This window comes from Durio zibethinus, chromosome 1 (genome assembly GCF_047325235.1).
Source record: "Durio zibethinus cultivar Kanyao isolate XHJ-2024 chromosome 1, ASM4732523v1, whole genome shotgun sequence".
Lineage (NCBI taxonomy): Eukaryota > Viridiplantae > Streptophyta > Magnoliopsida > Malvales > Malvaceae > Durio > Durio zibethinus.
Genome location: NC_143162.1, coordinates 34,071,728 through 34,095,707, shown reverse-complemented (window position 1 = coordinate 34,095,707; position 23,980 = coordinate 34,071,728). Strand labels below are relative to the sequence as shown.

Here is a 23,980-nt window from a genome sequence, read left to right as displayed (position 1 = left end):
TGGTTATATACCATATTAATATATGGGCTTAGATAATAATATTGGTTTGTGAAAGCTATAAGCCTTAGAGTTAGCCAATCAATAATTTAACCAATGCAAACTCATCATGAATTTTTTCATGAAATATGAGTAAAACTCATATTATAATTTTATTTATACTATTTTATGAAAATGATCATTTGGATTCATGTTTCATGACTTGCATTGATATGGCGATCTAGATATGAACATATTGGTCACAAAATGATTGTGAAAGTATTTGAAATTGGAGTTAAATATATTATAGACTTTTATTGTATATAGGCATATTGGTCCTATGAGAAAGTTTGAATTTATTATATATCCAAAAATATTTTGACCAATAAAAAATGATAAATAATAGAGATATATAGGCTACACAATGGTGGAGAAATACGTTCTCATAAAATTTTGAAATTAAGTTTCGAGGTTTCAATAATCATGAACTTGGAATTGGCCATAAGGCAATTACTATAAGTAATGAAAACTTATGATAAGATTTAAGACAATTGGTTTTCACTAAAAGTTATCATTATAAATAAGATAATTTTAATAATTAAATCTATATAATTTATACGTATGATGTGGATTATTATGGTTGGCTTAGAATAATCATAAGTCAAAATTGATGCCACAATTTTGATCACATTGTGGTAATTTTTTTATGTATATAGTCTAATTCATGGACTGTACAAATGATTTATCATCAATGGTTTTATATAGTAAAAAATTTCAAAGTATATTTACTTTGAAAGCCATGGTTTTTTTATGTATATAGACTAATTCATGGATTGTACAAGTGATTTATCATCAATGGTTTTATATATATTTACTTTGAAAACCATGAATGATTCAAAGATTTTATGAATTTGAAAACTTTTATAATAGCAAAAAGAATTCTATTCGATCCATTTGGGTGATCAAAATGGCTCTGTTCATGATAATAAAAAATTATTAATAATATCCATGATGAAATAGATTCATATAAATATTTATGAATTCACATAAAAGTCTTAAAAGAAGACTATAGAAGCATGATTATATTAGAAATCTATTTATTGATGTAAACTCTTATATTGAGTTTAAATATAAAAGTTTTGAAACTTTTATTAAAATATTAAGATATCAGCTAATTATCTTTCATTAATGATGGCTTTAAAGGCCTCTTACTTTAAAAAAAAACACCAAATAGTAAAAAAATAAATGAAATAGCAACTTAATTAAATATATATGATATCTTGATAATTGAATGAGATATTCTTTAATAAAAGAATGCATACCTGTACATGGTGGGGGTGATAAGAATCAAAAGAAATAAAAATTACCACTATACTATTGTAAGATTTTAGTACCACTATAATGTTGTAAGATTTTAGTTTAATTTTGTGAGCAAATTATACAAGCTAATAAGTTTAAATACTTATTATAGTAAAGTCATAAAAAGATTCTTAAAAATCTTAAAAGGACTAAAATCGTTTAGTTTATTCATTGAGTTTATCCAATTGTACTAGAAGTATAATTGTATTAAAAATATATAAAAGTATGGAAATAGAATGGTTGAAATTAATAAATATAGAGTTATGGCTCCAACCAAAACCAACTATTTTTTAAAATGATAAGAATAAGGCAACAATGTCTGAAGCATATAAATGATATACAAAATGAAAAGTTTAGACATTTAGCCTGAAGTGATTATATTAGAAATTCAATATCAAGTGGGGGTAATTATCATAAAAGAAAATTGAATTTCAAAATATTTAGTTAGTAGTACTACAAGTAGAATGGATTAAACCCTTACTATTAGACACCAATAATGATAACCTAACTTTGAACTAGTAACCTCTAATTACAAAGCTTAATGGGTAAAAACAAGTTATTGTTATTTGTCTGTTAAATACTAGTAAAATCCATTCAAATTTTAGAAACTAGTGTGATCTATTACGCGGGGAGGATGAGTTTTTATACTCTTAATGAAGTTTTAAATATCTAAAGTAATAGAGACATAATGAAAAGTCTATCTATATAAACATAGAAGCTGTGACACTTAAACAAGAAGAATTGGAGTATCTCTTGTAAATGTTTATGAATAGATAAGCATATGGCCATAATAGTGCTAAAAACGATTATAAACCTCTGATAGAAGAATAAATAAGTATTATGTGTGTTATATTTTTAATTCTAACACTAGGAGTTGAGGTTTAATATGTGAATACCATCAATTTCGTTAGAATTTTAAGATATATATGTTAATTGAAGGTTTAAATCGAGAGATACATTCTTGTATTCATAATATTTATTTGTGTGAAAGGTAAAAATTAAGCACCAACATTCTAAATTAATGGGAGATTATTGGTAGTTTAGAATGTGGTGCATTCTACATTTGATAGAAAGATTTAATTATTGATAAATAAATTAATTTTTGTATTAATTTTATTTATATTTTAAATAATTATGTTTGAATAAAAATAATTATCATATAACAAATGGTCATAACTATTTGAATATAAATAGATTATTATTCATAAAGGTCATGATTATATAGAATGTCATAACCATCTGAATAAAAGTTTTTATCTGTTCATTCATTATAAATAAATCTTTTAATATAACCATTTTCACTACTTTTAATTAGAGAGTTTAAGGCTTTGTTGTATCTTAAAGGTATAATTGCATTTAAAAAAGTATTTTTCTTACCTCAAAGCCAAATTTTTTTTCTATTATTCCTCTTTTCTTATTTATTTTTTCTAATAGCAGAAACGAAATCGAACAATCAATCACACAAAAGATAACAATTTGGCATGGTTCAGTCAAACAGACCTACATTTATAGATGAAAAAAAGATTCACTAATTGTAAAAAATTACAAACATATAATTCATATCAATCAACACTCAATAATCAATACCCATAGGTTTTCTCAATCTCTTCTAATCCTATTGAATATTTTCAACCCAAATAAATACATTTCCATGTGCACTCATGCACCATACTTATGTGAACTTTCTTAGTCTCTTTTAATCCACTCATAAACATTTAAACATTTACATCCACAAGATGTAAATCTCTAATAGTCCTATAGATGTTTATCTCATAGAACCCTACAACTTTTTTTTATCTTTTTTTATACCTAACCTTATAGAGACTTCACATATTTATAAACATACAAACTTACTTATCAAGAATCCATTTTCTCTTAGAATTTTTTTTATAAGTTTTTTTTTATTCATTAAATAATATCTAGCTAATCTCAAATAAATCTCTTATAAAATTTAAGTTATTATTTCTAACAATATATAAGAAGACTATGAGATCCTTGGAAAAGCAAGATCTTATTGTTATGAGTCAACCTTGTATAGGGTTAAGACTGCACATACATTGTCATGAGCCACCCATGTATAGGGCCATGTTCATGTAAAAGTGCCAAGGGGAAAGGTAGATCTCATGTGCTAGAAAAAAATATCCCTATTTCAAACATTGTAATAGTTCTTGATAGTATAACTATAAAATCTCATTTGCTCTTAAAGGGGATGAGCAGTCTGTGTATTGTTAAGCTATCTCATTGGCTAAGGTATGTGCTAGACCACCCATCAAAGTCGCTTCTCTAATCTTGAAGATGGTGGGAAGATTTATTGTACTATTCTTGATATTAATAAAATATTTTTTATATGAAAACATCGGAGGTCACCTTGGTGTGCTCCAATTTTGTCATGATATATCGTTGTGTATGCTTGATATTAACTTGTGACTTGTTGATTGCCTATTCAGATATCGAAGTATCCTTGGCTGACTTGTGTGAAAACATTCATTCAAGTGCTGCATGGTCTATTACTTTATTAAAAGAAAGTTTAATCCGTGATACGTGGTATTGGAGCATGGTTGAGAAGTGCTAAAGAATTGATAAAATGGTTACGAGTGATGGATTTAGTGATCAATAGAGGATTGAAGAGCTTGAGGCCACGGTAGCTACCTTTAAAGCTCATGTGGTAACTCATAATCAACTAAAAAAGATTAAGACATCTCAACAGAAGTTGTCTGATACTTTATATAATTTGGGTAAAGAGACTAGAGATGCCTTGAAAGTTTTTTAGAAAGAGTTTGAGGAGCTTCGAGCCCAAGTAAGTGTTCTATAAGTTGTTGTGGCCAAGTCAAGTTCTAGCTCGATGAAAAATGGGAAAAGGGCCAAGATGCCAGAGCCTCGATGTTATGAGAGGGCAAAAGATGCAAAAAAGCTTGAAAACTTTTTGTTTGACATAAAATTATACTTTCGAGCTGTACACACAAAATCAAAGGAAGATAAGATTGCAATGGTGTCAATGTATCTCTCTGAGGATGCCAAGCTATAGTAGTATTCAAAATTTGTAAATGATGAATGCCCTATTAAAATTTGGGTAAATCTTAAGCAAGAATTGAAAAACTAGTTCTTCCCTGAAAATGTGGAGTATATAACCCAAAGAAAGTTTCGAGCATTGGTGCAAACGGGAATGGTGCGAGAGTTTGTAAAGAGTTATTTTACCTTGATGTTGGACATTAAAGATATATCCAAAAAGGATAAGATGTTTTATTTTCTTGAGGGCCTCAAACTTTAGGCTAAGATAGAATTACAAAGACAGAAGATGCAAGATGTGGCCACATCTATGGCTGTTGTTGAACGTCTTCATGATTATAATGATGACTTCTTAAAAAAGAAACATCTTTCATCAGGTGGTAATAACTCAAACTTTGAGAATGAAAGAAAGATGGCTATAGTGGATCGACCCTTCAGAGGGGGATCAGATAGAAGGTCTTCCCATCAAGGCAACACCCAACCCAAGGCAAACAATGCATTAAATTTTAAATTGAAGCAACCACTAGCTTACTTCTTATGCCAGAGACTATATCGGGTGGCTGAATGCCCACATAAAAGTGTCGTTTATGCTTTGAGGGCATTATCTCAAAAGTCTATAAAAATGCCTGAAAAAGTTGAAGAAGTTGAAAAAGAGCTAGCCAATATAAACTCAATACGGTTCTTTAATACCTTTCATACCCAATTAAACATGATAAAGAAAAAACTTAAAAGAAGTTTAATCATGTGGATTTTGTACTCAATGGGAAGACCACAAAAGTCATGGTAAATACGAGTGCAACTGATACCTTCATCACATCAGAGAAAGTAAAAAGGTGTAGTTTCAAGGTTAACAAGTATTGTGGGCAAATGAAAGCGATTAATTCACTAGCCTTTGCGATAAATGAAAGCTTCAAGAGTGTGATAACTAAGTTGAGGCCATAGAAAAAAAAGGTAGACTTCACAGTTTCCCTCATGGATGACTTTGATATTATCTTAGGATTAAACTTCATGATGTTAGCTTAAACGATCCCAATCTCTATTGCTAATTGTCTATTATTCTTGGGGGAACGCTCGTATGTTATGCCAACCACAATCTTTTTTAAAAGTGAAAAAAAAATTATTTCAGCATTATAATTTAAGAAATGGGTAAAGAGAAAGAAGCCCTCCTATGTGGCTATGTCGATTTACAAAGAAAGGATTGAATTGGAATTGATATCTGTAGGGTTAAGGTCTCACCTTTTTAAAGATCGATGGATCATGAAATTGAGCTTCTCTCATGAGTCAAACCACCAACTAGAGTCTCATATCACATAGTTGCATCAGATTTGGCTAAATTGAGAAAACAATTAGATGAGCTTTTATAAGTCGAGTTCATTAGACCATTGAAAGCACCATTCAAGGCACTCGTGCTATTTCAGAAAAAGTATGATGAGAGTTTATAGTTATGTGTGGACTATAAGGCCATGAACAAAGTCATCGTGAAAAAAAATACCATATTCCCTTTATTATGAACTTATTTGATTAATTGAGCCAGTCCAAGTACTTCTTCAAATTGGACTTGAGATCTGACTATCATTATGTTAGAGTTATTGAATGAGATGTGCCAGAAAGCACTTACGTAATGCGGTATGGTGCATTTGAATTTTTTGTTATACCTTTTAGATTGATTAATGCCACTACCACATTTTGTACCTTGATGAATCAGGTGTTCCATAAGTATCTTGACAAGTTCGTGGTCATTTATTTAGATGACATAATGGTCTATAGTTCTATGTTAGAAAAGCACCAAGAACACTTACGTCTTGTGTTTCAAAAATTACAAGACCACCAGTTGTATGTTAAAAAGGAAAAATATGCATTTATTCAAACATAAATTCACTTCTTAAACCACATTGTTGAACAAGGCTATATTCGAATGGACATGAAAAAAGTTATATCAAAGAGTGGGCAACACCAAAAAATGTCAGTGAACTCCACTTATTTTAGATTGGCCAATTATTATAAGAGATTTATGAAAAGGTACTCTCATAGAATCATGGCCCTCACCTAGCTACTAAAAAAAGAGCAGAAATGGTATTGGACAAGTAAATGTCAATAGACTTTTGAGGGATTAAAGGAAGTTATGATAAAGGACCATGTCTTGGCTCTTTCTGACATTAAAAAGCCCTTTGAAGTTCAAATAGATGCATCTAACTTTGCTATTAAGTGAGTATTTTTACAAGAATGGCACCCGATAGCATTTAAAAGTCAAAAGTTGAGTAAAATCGAAAAGAGATATATGATTTAAGAAAAAAAAAAACTACCGATAATAATTCATTGTCTGAAAGCATTATGGCATTATTTGTTAGGTTCACACTTCATTGTGAAGATGGACAATACAATTAGTCATTTTCTCACCCAATCGAGGCTCACAACTAAGCAAGCTAGATGGTAAGAATTTTTAGTCGAATTTGAATTTTGTTTTAAGCACACAACTAAAAGAACCAATCAAGTGGCAGATGCATTGAGTATACGAGTAAAGTTGGTTACTCTTAGGAAAATTGCCCTAATGGCGGCTAGTAAAGTCACAACAGACGTCTGCAAGCTAATTGAAGATAATTTAAGAAAAAACTCACAGGCTAGTACCATTCTGAAGCTAGTAGAAGAAAAGAAGTCCAAGTACTTTTGGTAAAAAAATGAGGTCTTGTTAACAAAGGGCTCTCAGTTGTTTGTGCCAAAAATAGGAGATCTAAAATAGATGCTAATGAGGGAATACCATGACACACCATAGGCGGGGCACCCTGGTTGGCAACGCACTTTGGCCCTACTGAAACAAGGCTATTATTGGCCTCATATGCGACAAAATGTGATGGACTATATGATGACTTGCCTTGTTTGTCAGCAAGATAAAGTTGAAAAAAGAAATTGATAAGTATGTTTGAACCACTACCTGTGCCCCCAAGACTTTGGAAAAGTATCTCCTTTGACTTCATATCGGACCTTCCTAAAGTTGGCGGTCTTAGGTTTGTTATGGTGGTGATTGATCGTTTTTCGAAGTATGTCACATTCATTCCCACACAAAAGTATTGCACTGCTGAAGATACAACTCGACTAATGTTTAAACATGTAATCAAATTTTGGGATCTTCCTCAAAACATTTTCAATGATACGGATCCAAAATTCACTGGGTTATTCTTGAAGGAACTTTTCAATATCTTGGGATCTCAACTCAACATCTCTTCAAGCTATCACCCGCAAATCGATGATCAAACCAAATGATTCAATGGGTTGTTAGAGGAGTACTTAAGACACTTTGTTCAAGCTAATCAAAAAAATTAGCCTTCATTGTTGGATGTAGCTCAGCTTTGTTTTAATTCCAACAAGTGTTCTTTCACAAATAAGAGTTCATTTGAAATGGTCACTAGATAATTACCAAGACTACCACATACTTTCTTAGAGTTGTATGGAGGAAAGAATCCGCAAGCCTTCAACCTTAACAAATAATGGAGACAAAATATAGAAATTGCACAAGCATACTTAGAAAAGGCATCGAAGCACATGAAAAAATGGGCAGATAAGGGTCGTAGGGTATAGTAATTCATAGTTGGTGATCTTGTTCTTGTCAGACTAGTGTCTGAACAAACCAAGTTCCTAAGAAAACAAGATCATAAATTGGTGCATAAATATAAAGGTTCAGTGAAAATCCTTTCCAAAATGGGGAATGCCTCTCACAAAATTGACCCACCAAAATAGATGAAGGTGCATCCAGTGTTCCATGTTAGCAACTTAAAGCATTTCCATGTAGATCCCATAGATGCAAGCCGTGGGGAGTCAACCAGGGTCATCATCAAAATGTCAAGTTGAAGAGATTTTAGTTGACAGGGTATCTAAGATATCTCAAAGAATAGTTCATGAATACTTAGTGAAGTGGAAAGGCTTAAGACCAAAAGAAACCAGTTAGGAAAGAGATCATGACCTTTGAGCTTTTAAACGAAAGATCGAAGAATTTCAAGCTAACAAGTTGACGAGGGCATCAATAGGATAGATGAGGAAAGATGTCATGAACCAACGTTGTATAAAGTCATGACCGGGCATAGGTTGTCATGAGTCACCCATGTGTAGGTTCATAACCGGATAAAGATGCCAATGGAGAAGGTAGATCTCATGTGCTACGAAAAAATGTCATCATTTCAAACATTGTAATGGTTTTTGGTAGCATAGTTATAAAATCTCATTTGCTCTTTAAAAGGGGTGATCAATCGACATATTGTTGTGCTATCTCACTGGTTAAGGTATATGCTAGATCATCCATCTAAGGCTGCCCATCTAGCCCCCACGATGGTGGAAAGACTCATTGTACTATTATCAATATTAATAAAATATTTCTTTTTATATGAGAACACTGGGGATCGCCTTAGTGTGCTCTTATTTTAGCTCGATATATCATTATGTATGTTTGAGATTAACTTGTGGCTTGTTAGTTGCTTATTCAGATATTAAAGTATCCTTGGTTAACTTGTGTGGAAACATCTATTCAAGTATCGCACGATTTATTGCTTCATTGAAAAAAAAACTTAGTCCATGACACTTATCCTTTTCATTGTTATCGAGTGTAGAGTATTGCTTGAAAAAAAGAAAAAAGTGAAAAGTAGGGAAAAGGTTTCAGATTATAGAATGGCATCAAAGTTGGAGAACAACATGAACAAGGCTCTAATTTTACATGCCCTGCTTGGACTGCTTGTTGGTGTCATTGCTGGCACATATTTTCAAGGGTTGGAAAATAACGTGGACGAGATTCAGAAGAATCAAAGCTACTGTGGACAACAATTTGGTGAGTTCCATTTTGAATATTATTGATACTGATAAACTGTTTTCCAATATAAATTCCCTTTTTTCTGATTTCCAATGTTAATAAAATTTTTCAGGTAAACTCGCTGGTGCTATGAAAAGAAGTATTCAGGATGACTTTGTTACATTGGCAGTCAAATTTCTCCATTTCTTCATTTCCAAGTGCTTACAGTTCGGATATTTGCCAGCCCTGCTTGTTGCACGTTCTACAATGTCTCTGTTATTTTAGGTAGCATTTACTCGATCAATCTCATCGATGCCCGACAAACGTCTGTAAATTATAATACATTTTAAACAGATTCATTATAATCCACTGCGCGCAACTTTATCTGGAAAACTTAGAGAAAAAAGGTAGGAGTTGAGGTGTAATCAATCGAGTTTGAGTCGATACAGTATTAAGTGTGAATTCGAACTTGATTCAAAATTTAAAGTTTGATATTCGGTTCGAATTCGATCGAGTTTCATTTTTTTAGTTTTAATTCGTTCGATTAGACTTGATTAACATATAAAAATAAATTCAATTCTTATAGTTGATAAAAGCTTGATTATTTATATTCGAGCTCGAGTTTAAGATATTTTATTAATTAAAATAATAAAAATATATTTAAATATAAAAGTTCAATTAGGCTCGCGAGCTATTCGAACTAAATATAAGAATGTTTGAATTCGGCTTGATCAATGAATTGTACTCGAACTCGAGCTCGGCTCGATAATAATCGAATCGAATTCAAGTTTTATTCGAATCGAATCTGAATAATTTATAAGTACTAATATATTATTTACATTCCTAAATAAGAGAAAGCGGACACCTAAAGTCACGGTGAATTGGTGATGTTAGGTCCATAATCTTCAACTTTGAGAGAAAAAATTTCTGTAGCAGCAAAGCCTATCAATCCATTAATGATGCTTTTTCTGGTTCCAAGTTGTAGGCAAAGAAAAATGCTATGTCAATTGAAAATCAATTATGAGATTTAAGTGGATTTTTAGCCCTTTCTGTTTTTGTTGAAATCACCTAAGAATGAGATTGAAGTTACTTGTTTTCCTAGCTTCTGGCCATGAATTTATGAACAATCTTTGCTAAACGGCCTTCTTATACTCTTTCCATATAACATACGAATCGGAAATAGACCAGAAAAGGGTCAAGAGTTTAAATGTCATGTCAAATTGAGTGATCAATTATCCTAAAAATTTAAGTTGACAGCAACCCAATTATTATTATACTTAAGCTGTAAACAAAGCCAAACATACTTAAAAAGTTATAACATAGATATTCACTAGCACTTACCCAATGTTGAAATGCTATGTTATTTGATCCGAAATGTGAAAGACTGTTCATCAGCTGAAGACAGTATTGAGAGGAAAAAGAAGTTGGGCCAAATGTTAAAAAGCAGGATAAATAGGGATTAGCGCAAGCGGATTTAGAGTTTGAATGTAAAATATTGAGGCGTGAAATATTCAAGATTGAAATTTTATGAATTTTTAATGATAAATAATTTATAAATTTAAAAAAACTTAAAAGATTTATAAATCTTCTTTTAGATTAATGATTTATTTTTAATTTTAGAGATGAAATAACCTCTCATTCTCTTAATTTTTTTTTCGACAAAAATAAATGTAAAAGCAAGATACACTATAATTTTCAAAGCCTAAATGTATTTTCATTTTTGGGCAAAGCTAAGGCCTAAATTTAATATACATATTGTCGGTAAGATTAGTATTTTAAACTTGATCGACCTTTAGAAAAGTGTTTATAATTCTTGGGGATGATCCTCTCTCTTGCATAGATTTTTCTTATTATGGCCAGTTCGAAGAAAGTTTTCAGGTCTGGATTTCTATCTTTATAATTCAACAATGAACAAAAAAAAAACCGTGAGTTATTACTGAAGATTGAAAAGTAACCAAACCTCTCGATCATTGAACTTATATCGAAATTTCAAGTAAGCAACTTTTCTTTTCTTTTTTAATTAAGAAAAAATATTTATTTTGATTTTGAAAATAATCAACAAAATCTTTGGAGGATGAAAACACATCACTTATAATTATTATAATATAATATAATTAATTAATTATAATTTAAAATTATATAACGTCTATCAAAATTTTATATAAAATCTATATTGTAAATGATAGATCCTTATATAATTATTTAATGTGATTAAATAATTATAAAATTATAATAAAAATTGTAAATGAGACTTTGTTAATACGAAACAATCAAAATTTGCAAGCATGTTAAAAATGAATAGTTTGGAGTCCAAGAAAAGAGGTTTACGATTATGCAGATACAGGTTGACTTTGTGCTTGGCGAGATTCGAATCAACCATATTTCTCCATTTTCTTATCTTATAAACTAACATAATTTAACGATATATAAGAAATTACAGTTTTATTTTTAATAAAGCCAGTCCCCATTTTCTGAACAAGTTAGCTGAGAAGAATAAAGATTATTATGCATCTTGACCCTATCAATATTGACCAACGAACCTTCCTTCTTACTACCAAATTTTAATTGAATAGTGTTTGTTAATAATAGATGAAGGCTTTGATCATGTGTAGATAAGAGGAATGTGAGATCATTGTTAAGGCAGAAGCGTTTCCCATTCATTTCAATTCAGTTGTTTCGGAAAAGGCCAGAACGTCAATCCAAGATAAGATTGAAAAAAGGAGGGAAGAAATTCCAAATTAGAATGGCGTCAAAGTTGTATAATAACATGAAAAAAGCTATAATTTTTGTTGCCCTGCTCGGGCTGATTCTTGGCGTCTTAGCTCGCTCATGCTTTCAGGGGCTGCAGAAGAATGTGGAGGAAGAGACAGGAAGCTACTGCGGACAACAATTTGGTGAGTTTAATATTCTTAGTCCTAAAACTAAATCAACTTGATTCTGCCTGAATAGAGATAATGTCATTTGTTTTCCATGGTATATTAGATTTGACTAACATTTTGTAATTGGAATTTTGCAGATGAACTATGCAGTAATGTAAGCAGAAGCATTCAGGATACCTTTGTCACTTTAACAGTCAGTTTTCTCCATTTCTTCATTTCAAGGTGCCTACAGTTTAGATATTTGCCAGCATTGTTTCCTGCACCTTCGACCATGTCTCTGTCATTTTGTGTAGCATTTACTCGATCAATCTTATCGATGCCAGATAACCCTCTGGAATAACTTTTGATTTTACCTTTGGCTATCATCCACTGCTGTATTTCCAGCCACATGCATCCGTAACTCCTTTTTTTTTTTTTTATGGGGGGGGGGGGGGGGGGGTTGGGGGCGAAGGGGAGAAAAGGAAACGAGAGATGACTGAAGAGGGAGCAAGGGTAAAGGGTTGGGTTGGCATTGTGATGTGCACGTGAATTTGGGTAAAATAAAGTTACTATGACAGCATAGCCCATTCCAAGTATCTGAGAATGCAAAGCTAGGCAAACTGTTTACTTATGATAGGCAACAAACATGAATTATTAATATAAATCAATAATGATATCCAATTCTAGGTGGATTTCCACAGTTGTTCAAGTTTGACAAAAATAATTGGTCAAACTTTTATTCAATGTTTATAACCAACAACTTTTAACACAATAACATCTTCAACAAATTCTCATGTTACAATAAAGTTCTCATATTACAACAAAATATGGTATGGGTGGGGACTAAGGTGGATATGTAGAGAGGTTACCAAGAATACAAATTAAAACTTAATCTAATAGTTCCCCATCCAGTTGCTTAAGTGTAGGCATAACCTTGACCAGAATTGAATTAAATTTTTCATCAGCAATTGCATTCCCCACAATATCTAATTGCTTCAAGTTCAACTCTTTAAAAATAAAAAAAGCCTCCCAATGGTTAATAAGAGCAACATCACTGATCACAGTTTCATCGTTGTTCCATTCGCTTCCTACTGAATGAGACAAAGGAGAAGAGCACAAGTACCTTGTTGTGTCAATAGAATGTTCACCAATCTGGTTGTATGAAATATCCAATACTCTTAATAACTTCAGCTTTCTCAAAGGATCCAGTGCAGTAAAACTTCTCAGTTTATTGTTTCTCAAACTCAAGCAAGAGAGGAGCTGCATAGCTTCCAATCCTACCATTAAAATTAATGAAAATAATGCATTCAGTAAAGTGTAAGTGGTTGAAAGGATTATCTGTAAACATAAGTAAAAAGTTCTACTCCTAATCAGTACATACAACTCTAGTAAGGTGATAATTGGTCACACTGCAAACTACGAGTATGAAGGGAAAAAAGGCCCAAACAAGGAGCATCATGCATGAATTCATGGTTTTTGTGACTAAGAATAAAAGGGTATGAAGTGGAGTGGAGTCGAGTGTGAAAACAAGAATATATAAGAAACACTAAGGGCAGCTCAAGTGTAAGGAACTTAATTAAACAGCCTCCAATTTGACAAACAATATTTTAAACATTAGTTTGAATATTATACCTTCAATTGATTGTAGTTCATTATGGCTGAGATCTAATATTTGGACCCACAGTAATTTCTCAAAAGCTCCCATTCGTGATAGCGATAAATGATTCAGCCGGAGACAGATAGGTTTGCAAATAGTTGATGAAACTGAGTCCTTATACTGAAAGCAGTGTTTCATTAAAGATTCCCTACTAGAAGTCACCTATAAAATAGATAAATAAAAGGTTTTCTGTTAGCCTCCAAATAAATCTAATAATCTATACTAAAGTTAGAACAAAAGTGAAAACCTACATCTTATCATGAGTGGGGGTCAAAAATGCGTAAAAACTGAGAGGACCAACATGCACAGAAACTTTCTAATACCTAAGTTGAGCTATTTGGATACTAAAAAGCTTAAATGGTGATGCTTTTGGAGACAAAATCACCGTGAAAAGAATGTACTGACCTGCTGCAGTAAGACTAAGCTACGTTCATCCTTGTAGTACGAGTAATGTGATGGATCCAACTTCATCAAATCACTATACAGTTCAAGAACTTCTTCTGAATGAACCAGTTTGTTAGCACATGAAAATGACATTGCATCATAAACCATCAACGATCTGGCAAGTGTAAGCTTTCCAATTTTACTACAAGAAAGAGGAACAAAAAGAAAAAGAAGAGATGTTGTATTAACAACGTTGCTTCTTAAATGTTTAATAAGGTACTGATAAAGTTAACCTGGTTTACCAGTCCATTAATGATAACAATTCGCGGAAGCATTCAATCTCTTTAGCTAAAGCCTCTGCACACCAGTTAGATGCCATTGGTTCATGATCATTCCTCATACTTAGTTGATCAAAAGAGAAAATAGGAATTGATTCCTCAGATTGTGTTCCATAGACCTTGAAATTTTCTCCTCTCCATAAAATACTTTCAGAAACTGAACCTTGAGAGGAATCTCTTTCAATAGGCTGTACATGTACTTTAAAGGAAAATATTGAAGGATAGCTATTTTGAGACCCACTTGCTGAAATTATTCCCTTAGAATGTCCAACACTAACTTTCACTGAAGAATGAAGCTCTGAAGTTGGAAATTTTAAATGTGCAACCCAAACTTGTGCAGTTTGTGAGTTGCTTAGTGAAAGTGGTTTCCAAACAAGATCTTCACTATTATTAAATCCAGATTCAACAGTAACTGTAGATGAGCTTACACCCTCAACAGATTGATTAAAATAAAGAACAATTGGAAATGACCCTGAATTGGATTGCAAAGTTGTGAATGGAGAAAAAGCAGAACCATTATTGCACCTATCTCCCAGTACAAGGACATCAGAACCATGAGCAGGCCAAGAAGAAACAAGGAGAGAAGAGTCAGCTTTAACTGTTTGGTCTAGAAGCCAAAGATGATAAAACCATCCACTTTGATCATCAGGGTCAGTAAATATAGCTTGGTGTATAAACTCAAACTCCTCTGGTAAGACACTCTCTTTGGAGAGAAACCCTTCAGCCTTTTTCTCAAGTAAAGTGGACAATAATACACTGCAGAAATTATTCGCACAGTACAAATCATCAGCAGACATATTGAGCATGAAGAGAAATATTATATACCAACAATCAGCATGTTATTTTGGATGATGATTCATAAATACAAAAAACACATAAACCAATTAAAGCCTAAGTCTGACAACAAATATCACATCACCAAAAGGGAAATTATATTGAATTGCCAGAACTTAATACACTTTTGTCACTACTACCACACCTCAATATAAAGCAACTTCACCATGGAAAACATCTACAACCAACTAGCATAGATAACATATTTATTTAAAAAATTAGCATTTACTTCCTATACACACAAGTAAAGCACCATAAAAATACTTGGACCTTAGAGTTACAAAAAGTTTTACCTGCGATTATGCCATGCTGAGTAGTTGCTAAAGTTCGTATAAATCATATCCTCAGTATACTTCAATTCATCCTGTTTTGATCTGTTCATCAATTCTGCAACAAATCTGGGAAGAAAATCAAAAGAAAACAACATGAATGGCACAAAAATAAGAATTGTCCACGCCTTCACACACACCAAGAATAACAACCCCAATGCCAAAGCAATTTTACCTCCTATAATTCCATGCATGAAAATTACGAGAATCAGCCTTCTGGAACTTGTCCAGCAATATTAGCTCATGATCAATCGACGAAAGGCCCTTGCTTAAAACCCATTTACGATGATGCCACGCTCCATATGACTTAAAATTTTGCCTCAATGCACTCTCTACCTACACGAATTCATTCGATCATTACATTTAAGGAAAGAAACAGAATTTTAAAAAACAAGTAAAGCAAAATAGCTTTAATAAAACTCAAATATAATTCAGATCGTAACTAATCCAAAGTCCAAAACTCGATCTTTTCTTTAATTTTGAACAAAATCGCATTGATTAAACTAAAAATAATGTAGTAAAAATCAAATCTTTGGGATAAGTAAGCGGCGCACCACTCTGAGTTCGTCATCGAGAATGGACTTGGCTGAGTTAGAATTAGACTTGGGTTGACTCAGATAGTGCTCAACAGCGAGTTTCCTATAGTTCCAGGCGGTGTAAGATTCAGGATTGATCTCAAGAAGTTTAGCACTGAGTTCAACTGCCTCTTTAGTGTAACTGACCAATTTTTTCATATCAAAAGGTCGAAAAAAAAAGAAGAATAAAAATTAAACTAGTTGGATCAGAGAAAGTGTAAAAGAAGATTATTAAAAAATAAAAATAAAAAGGATACATTTTATTGTGGTGATAGGAGAAGAATTGAGTTTGGAGAGCGCGTAGCTTCTGGGCTTTGGCAGCAGAAGCTGCTTCGTCTTCTGGTTTGGGTGCTTTGCGAGGCCGACCGTGCATTTTTTTTTTTTGCTTTCCTCTGTTTCCTTGGTTTCGTCTTCTGCTCTTTTCTTATGGAGGAGGAGAAGCGTTGAGTCAAGGTTCTAATTAAATTGGCACCTGGGCTCGGCAAATGGTTTTGGACTCAGAGCCCATTTGAACAGCGGGGAGATTCATTCCGCTCAATGGAAGTGAAATTAATTATTATAATAATTAAATTAATATTAATAATAAAATATATTTTTTGACATAAAATAATGGTGATAATGAAAGATTTTAAATTATTCAATATTTACAAAAATAATAAATTATTTTAAAATTAAATAACAGTTTTATTAACAAATAAATTAAAATTATTTATTAATTAATTTATTATATAATAATAATTTTTATTTTATATTAAAGTAACAATCATTTTTTAGCTTTTAAAAAAAAAAGCTAAAAATATGAGAAAAAATTAAAAAAATCAAAATAAAAAATTAGAAAAAAAAAGTTAAAAGTTGTTAACTTAAAGAGAAAAAAATAAATAAATAAAGAAGTTACGATTGGAATGAACTGGAACCTCTAGCTCCTGTAAGCAAACAACAAAAATCCTAATGCACCACTGTTGTTTGGATATAAAACTTACTGTTGGCCTAATTTTTCATAATAATTATACCGTCATCGAAGGTCCGATGCATTTTAATTGAGGCCTCATTAAGAGATTCAAAAATTCCAATATTGAATTTTGACTAAAATTTTTTATTTAAATTATTAAACTTTAATTTTATATCAATAATATTATTAAACTTTATTAATTATATCAAATTTAGAAAGTCTAATAGATTTTATCTAAAAATTAAAAAAAAAAAAAGATTACAAATAAATCAACCAAAAATCTTCAAAATACAAAGAGGAGAAAATTACTCACAATAATTGATTCGAAAAACAAATCAAAATTAAAAAAAAAAAAAAAAGAACCGGATGTGCTAGCTGATAGGGTGTTGATATGGCACTCGTGGTCACTTACTGGGTAGTCATATCAAATTTTTTATTAATTTTTGGATGAAATCTGTTTTGGGTGACTAGATTTAATGTAGTTGTTAAAATTAAATAACTTGATTGGAACAAATTAAAGTTTAGTGATTCAAATAAAATTTTGATCAAAGTTAATAATCAATGAAGAAATTTACTCAAAATTTGGTTACATTTGAGATTGAAGCATGTTATTATTATTGAAATGGATATTTGGATTTTTTACGAGAAAATAAGGCAATAGGTCTATGTATCAAAGTATATGGTTCACCCTGTTTGAATGTATTAAGTAAATGTCTCATTAAATTTTCTTTATGAATAAGGTATAATTATTTATAATTTATGCTTTTGTTATATAATAGAGCTGAAATCAGGTCTTAATGATGATTAATTTATCAAATCAAACTCTTACATGAGAAAAAGAAACTCAATCAAGGTAGAACAAAATTTGGTGAATACAAGTACACAACTGGAGTTGAACTCATGAAATAAGAAAAACATTTTTTTTTTTGGTCACAACCAATATAATGTTCAAGGTACATGAATCATAATAAGTTTATCAACTGCAACACCTTTAATAACTTTTCTAATAGACCTTTGCCAAAACATTTTAATTGCTCACATGCTTTTTGGCTGGGGTGCATACAGGGTTTGGAGGAGACAAATAACTTTATCGCCAGCAATATTGCTTGGCACATAGCAATAGCATATGATTAGTTGGTTCATGCAAGGGAGGTCAAGCACTCCAAATGGAAGATTCAGAAAAGGGTTCACTATCTTCACAGATATATATATATATATATATAGGATAATAGACACAATTCAAGCTGCTCTTCATTCTTCAAAATGTTCAAATGCAGACATTTGAACCATAACAACAGTACTCATGTGGATCCCGCTCCAAAGTTCCCAATTTACATTAAAAACATTGAAGCAGATAACAGCAACTCTAATCTACTAATCGTGCAAAATTCTCTAGATGTCTGTAAAGAAATCTACTAGGAGTCCTGATTTGCCCTGTTCCCTCCATGGTTTCTCTAATTGCAAAATTAAATCCAGATGATCAAGCCAGCATCTGCTTTTTCCAGGCCCTATGCTTGGCCAGCATTTGCATGGATCCTCTCCACTGCTTGGTTTAAGCCAGGCATGATTTTTGAAGCCTCCATCTGACTCTGAGTTGGATCATTAACCATTGAAGCCAGCTCATCCCCGTCAGTCAATTTAACCAAATCAGTTAGATCATCATAAAACAAGGAGTTATTTTCCTCATCTGGAACCTCAGGATTGCTATGAATAGAATTCACAGCTATTAACTGCCCATTTTGAGAATTATCAGCAAGCTGGGGAGCCAATGCAACCTCTGCAGAAGGCTTTTTTTGCTCACTCAAGTCACTCTCTATCTTTGTATCCTGGAGATTCCTCATGACTTCTGTACCTAAAGTTTCTGAGCTCACGATAAAAGAATCAGTTTGAACCCATTCTGATTTTGGCAGATCATCTGAACCGATGACCAAATTGCCAGTAGTTTTGTCTTGAGAATGATCAGAGTTGTTCCCAGCAAGTTTTGTTTTCAACATTTTCTTCTTGAATCGGGTTTTCTTAGCCTTAGGAACATTCACAGACTCATCAGGATTACTAGCTGTCTCCATTGCCCTCTTTCTGCAAGGAATAACCGTTAGCTGAAAGTTGCCAAGTGCGTTATCAGATGATTCTGATGTACTTGACTGAATAGCCAGTAGAGCGGTTCTGGCAGCTTTGATCTCTGCCTCTTTTTTAGTTTTTGCTGCAGCTCCAATATACCGAATGCCTCCAATCTCAACTTTACATGAAAAGTGAGGCAATCGCCCTGGTGCTTCATCCTTCTGACACTTATATACTGGAATTGCATAATTCATCTTCTGTGCGTACTCCTGCAGTAGATTTTTGCACAAGCCTGTCTCATGCTGAAGCAGACATCCATACAAGAAGGTCATCCATGAATAAGATTTTTCTAAAATGAGAAGAAGCCATAACACCAAACTAAAGGAAAAGTACTAATCAAAACAACACTAGTTAATTTACTACAAGGTGGTTCAACAACTTAACAATAAAGTTTTAGAATTTATCATCACAAGCAACAAACCTCAAGTTCTGAAATGAAATCAATAAAGGAAAATGCCACCACAAAATGAATCCCATAAACTTAATCACAGTAAAATGAGATAAAGAAACTTACAACAGGTTGAGAGATGCTTTCATTAACTTCACCAGCCTTTAACAACTCCGTGAGAGCAACTTCAGCAGCAGACTGCTCTGCGGCCTTGCGGTTAAAAAATCCGGGCAGCGACTCATATTTAACATCATTTACTATCACTGTTGATCTGAATGATGGTTCATGGGAAGGGCCTTCCTTTATAGTCTCAAATACGGGAGTAGGAAGACCCATTTTCTGCGCATACTCCTGCAATCGGCTCTTGAAAACATAGCAATTCCAAACACCTGGTAATAATATTGGAATAAATGGCAACAAAACTAAGTTGCACTCCCACTTAAATGGGGAATGAAGAATTTTATGAATATCATAAAGGAACAATCCCCTACAACAATCAGCCAGGAAAAAAAATAAAAAAAACACAATCCCATCATCGAACCAATAATGTTGAGCTCGAAAAAGCATCCTAGACAATCATCCAGGGTCAAGGAACATGATCTTTCAAAATACTTGGACAAATAACAGGAACAAAAGCTTCATAATTCATCATAGCAATTGAATCACTTGATATGTAACCATATAAATTGGATTTTTTTCCCAACAAAATACCCACTTTCACAATCACAATTTACCATTTACCTTCTCATCCAACGAAATTATACATACATAGATAAATGATAATTACTCAAATTAGATATAAATATAAATTTTATAATCTGCAAAATGATAAACTGAAGATCATCCAAGTTCGTTCAAGTGATAAACAAGAAATTTGAATCAAAAGAAAACCCATTTCAGAATCAATGGCTCATCATATTTATTTGGAAGAGAGATTAAAACGAGTGTTCGTTAATAAAGGAATTTCCTGCAAGTAAATTTTTTTTTTTTTGAGAAAAAAATTACCTGAGAAGTTTTCGTTGGTGGGCATGGCTTACTGGCTACTGCGATTCTTGAGAGCTTTTGATGAATTGAAAATTTGAAGAAAATAAAACGAAATAAAATGAATTTGGGTGAGAAAATGAGACGAAGATACGGTGAAACTTTCCTAGCAGGAGCAGGGTACTGAAATGGAAAGGGTTTCTGTTCAGAATTCGGGGAAACTCGCGTGCACGGGAGTTAATGAAGGTGTGATATCAAGGCCTGCAAGAGATGGTTTGGGCCGTCCTCGTGGATTTAATCCTATAGCCTGTATATGTATATCTAGATGCTCTGGGTCAACTCAAGAGGGTTGGCTATAAGCCAAATCCATGACATTTTTGTATAGGGAAAAACAAAAGAAGAAAATACGTATATTGGAAATCCATTTTTATTTTCTTCGTATTTCATATATATTCCACGTTATGATTTGGAGTCCCAAAGGTTCAAACTTTCATAGTATTTGTTCGATAGACTTTGATTTAATGACAAGAAAAATATTTTAGAATTTTAAATTTTTATATTTAAATTTTATTCTTTTGGTTTGATTATTTAATTATATTATAAGTTATTAATTATTATTCAATAATTACAATTTTATCGTAGTGTAATAATTAATTATTTAATTGATTATATAAATGTAATATTTGATAATAATTATAATTTTTTTTGTATTTGAAATTTTAAAAAAATTTATTAATTTGATTGATTTGAATAAAATAATACAAAAATTCACGCTACTTTTTTTAATTCAAATTAATATAGCGATCCTTCTCACTGCTTGCAATTATAATAATGATTTCCTAATATAAGTAGAAGGAAACATGGAAAGAATGAAAAAACCTCTAAAACTTACAAAATTAATATTAAAAAACTACTTAATAAATTATGAAATTTAAGGATGATATATGCTTCTTATAATATATTTATAAAAAAATACTACATTAATTTTTATTTTTTTAATCTTATTTATAAAATTTTAAAAAAATTTCTCACGTATGAATTAATATTCATTAATACTATAATTATTAAATTTAATTGATAAATATAATTAATTTTAAAAAATAATATCAACAAATAATTAATTTAATCGATTAAGTTCTTTCTTGACGAAAAAATTTTAAGTTTAAATTTTATCAGTAATTATTTATTAAGATCATACTAAATATACGATTTGTAATTATTTATCTTAAATTATCATATATGATATATCTTATATTAATTTAAAAAATTAAATAATCTATTTACTTCTAAATTTTTTTTACTAAAAAACAAGTTTTAAAAATAACACACAAAAAATTTAAACTTTAAAATTTTCTAATAAAACAAAAATAAGCCATTTGCAACCGACGTTTTGGCTAACCAGCCCAAGGGATATCTTAATGTTGAGATAAAAACAACAAATGCCACCGTTACTTTTGAGTCTTGGCCAACAAATTGAGTCATCGATAAGAATGTTAGATAAGCATGCATTTACCAAATTTGTCCCTTTATTATAAATCTGCTGCTTTTCCTCTTGTTCATAAAATGCCAAACAACAGTAAAAGCTAGTAATAAGTTTGCACTTATCCTTTTCTTAGAAATTTTGTTGCTTTTTCACTTCTTAATACACGTGCAGTTAAGGATATAATTGAGTTAAGTGAAGTTGATATAACGAGAAATTCGAGATCAAATTTGATTTATAACTCGTGATTTGATATTCGATTTGAATTCGATCGAATTTTATTTTTTAAGCTCGAATTTAATTCGTGATCGAATTCGAGTTACTTAAACTCACTCGATTAAGTTCGATTAATATATAAAAATAAATTCGATTCGTATACTCGATAAAAGTTCGATTATTTATGCTCGAGTTCGAACTCGAATTCGAAATAATTTATAAATTAAAATAATAAAAATATATTTAAATATAAAAATTCGATTAGACTCGCGAGCTACTCGAATCAGATATAAGAATACTTGAATTCGGTTCGATCAATAAGTCGAGCTACTCGAACTCGAGTTTGACTCAATAATAATCGAATCAAATTCGAATTTTTTTCGAATTGAACTCGAATAACTTACGAGTACTGATATATCATTTATACCTTTACGTGCATCTAACGTTGTCAACAAATTAATTATTATCATTTCATTAATTAATCAACATTAAAAAATTTAAATTTTTAAAAGTAAATATTTCTCTCAAATTTAGTAAAAACAGTATTAAATACAAATATTTTTAAAATAATAATTAAAATTTTTAAATCAATGTTCGTAATCATTCATTAATCAAATTTTTATTTCAAAGACTGTTAAATTTTTTCAATTTAATCTTTAATAAGCTACATTATTCATGCGTTACTGTGAAAATTTTAACTAAAATATTAGGAAATTAAATTTTATTTTCAAATAGCATTAACTTCAACGTATAAATAGATTATTGGCTATAATTTTAAACTTAAAACTTATAAACCATTTTTATATATGATTTATATATTTCTAGTTATTAAGATGTCAAACGAGCAAACTTCACAAAGTAATTCCCCCATGTTTTGTTGGTAAAAAAAAAAAAAATTACAAGATGTTTTGACAGCAACCGATTTTCCCCTGCTGACTTGTCATCAGTTCACTTGGTTCAATTGTGGGACTGTTGGTTAACTGTCAATAACTGTAAAATGGAAACTCACTCTTTTCAAGTCACCGGGAAACAATTTCATCGCATGGAATCGAGTACTTGTCATCCAAGCCAAACCCACAATGTCTCTCATTTCCAGACCCTTTCTGCAAAACCTGAGAAGACTCGGATCCAAGGATTGTTACAATTTGTTCAAATAATTCTCTCATTGGAGAAAATGAAATACCAAGTAATGGTATGATATTAAGCAAAGTTGAAGCAGAATTTTCTGTCTCAAAGGACGAAATAGCTGAATTAGCGAAGTTGATTGCTGGAAAAAGGATGCCTAGGAATGGTCTGATCGAAGAATTGTTAGAAAGAAACGTGGAAAGATCAGATTTTGTAGTATATGGAGCAAAAATGACATCTTATATTTTTATCATTCATACATGATGAGATATGTTATATAATGTAATTCCGTTTCAATTTACACATGAAATAGTATCATCTCATTTTTTATTAAATAAAATTATCTCATATCTATTAAATATTAAATTTTATAATTTTATATAATCTTATATTAAAATATAGGGTTGACATCGAGTCGGGTTCGGACGAGTTTTGCTTGTCCCGAATCCGATCCTACCCAATTTTTTTTTTGTTTTTTTCATACCTGAATCTGACCTCGACCCAATATCATATAAGTTGTATCCGATCCTACTCGAAATTAATAAAATATTTTTTAAATATAAAATATTATTTTTTAAATATAAATATTTAAAAATATCATTATATAAATATATATAAATAAATAATTAAAAAATA

General features: G+C 31.3%; 3 protein-coding genes across 4 annotated transcripts; 1 reads left to right on the top strand and 2 right to left on the bottom strand.

Annotated features, from left to right (window-relative positions):
• Positions 1 to 11,710: 11,710 nt before the first annotated feature.
• On the top strand, positions 11,711 to 12,585 carry LOC111311317 (uncharacterized). The gene is made up of 2 exons (XM_022910691.2): positions 11,711 to 12,006; positions 12,129 to 12,585. Exons 1-2 carry the CDS (start codon positions 11,856 to 11,858, stop codon positions 12,329 to 12,331), a joined length of 354 nt encoding a protein of 117 aa, XP_022766426.1. The 5' UTR covers positions 11,711 to 11,855; the 3' UTR covers positions 12,332 to 12,585.
• A 95-nt stretch (positions 12,586 to 12,680) lies between these two features.
• Positions 12,681 to 16,487, bottom strand: LOC111312464 (geranylgeranyl transferase type-2 subunit alpha 1-like). Its single transcript, XM_022912734.2, has 8 exons — positions 16,345 to 16,487; positions 16,067 to 16,229; positions 15,688 to 15,848; positions 15,477 to 15,581; positions 14,314 to 15,105; positions 14,033 to 14,213; positions 13,603 to 13,789; positions 12,681 to 13,247 (listed from the first exon to the last, which is right to left on the bottom strand). The coding sequence occupies exons 1-8, from the start codon at positions 16,458 to 16,460 to the stop codon at positions 12,859 to 12,861; spliced, it is 2,094 nt and encodes a 697-aa protein (XP_022768469.1). The 5' UTR covers positions 16,461 to 16,487; the 3' UTR covers positions 12,681 to 12,858.
• A 1,778-nt stretch (positions 16,488 to 18,265) lies between these two features.
• Positions 18,266 to 20,749, bottom strand: LOC111312462 (double-stranded RNA-binding protein 1-like). 2 transcript variants are annotated; one of them, XM_022912732.2, is made up of 3 exons: positions 20,548 to 20,749; positions 19,669 to 19,931; positions 18,266 to 19,396 (listed from the first exon to the last, which is right to left on the bottom strand). In XM_022912732.2, the coding sequence occupies exons 1-3, from the start codon at positions 20,570 to 20,572 to the stop codon at positions 18,545 to 18,547; spliced, it is 1,140 nt and encodes a 379-aa protein (XP_022768467.1). In that variant the 5' UTR covers positions 20,573 to 20,749; the 3' UTR covers positions 18,266 to 18,544. The 2 variants fall into 2 exon arrangements, with proteins under 2 accessions (XP_022768467.1, XP_089622360.1); XM_089766234.1 differs by lacking the exon at positions 20,548 to 20,749 and having other exon boundaries at positions 19,669 to 20,250.
• Positions 20,750 to 23,980: the final 3,231 nt, after the last annotated feature.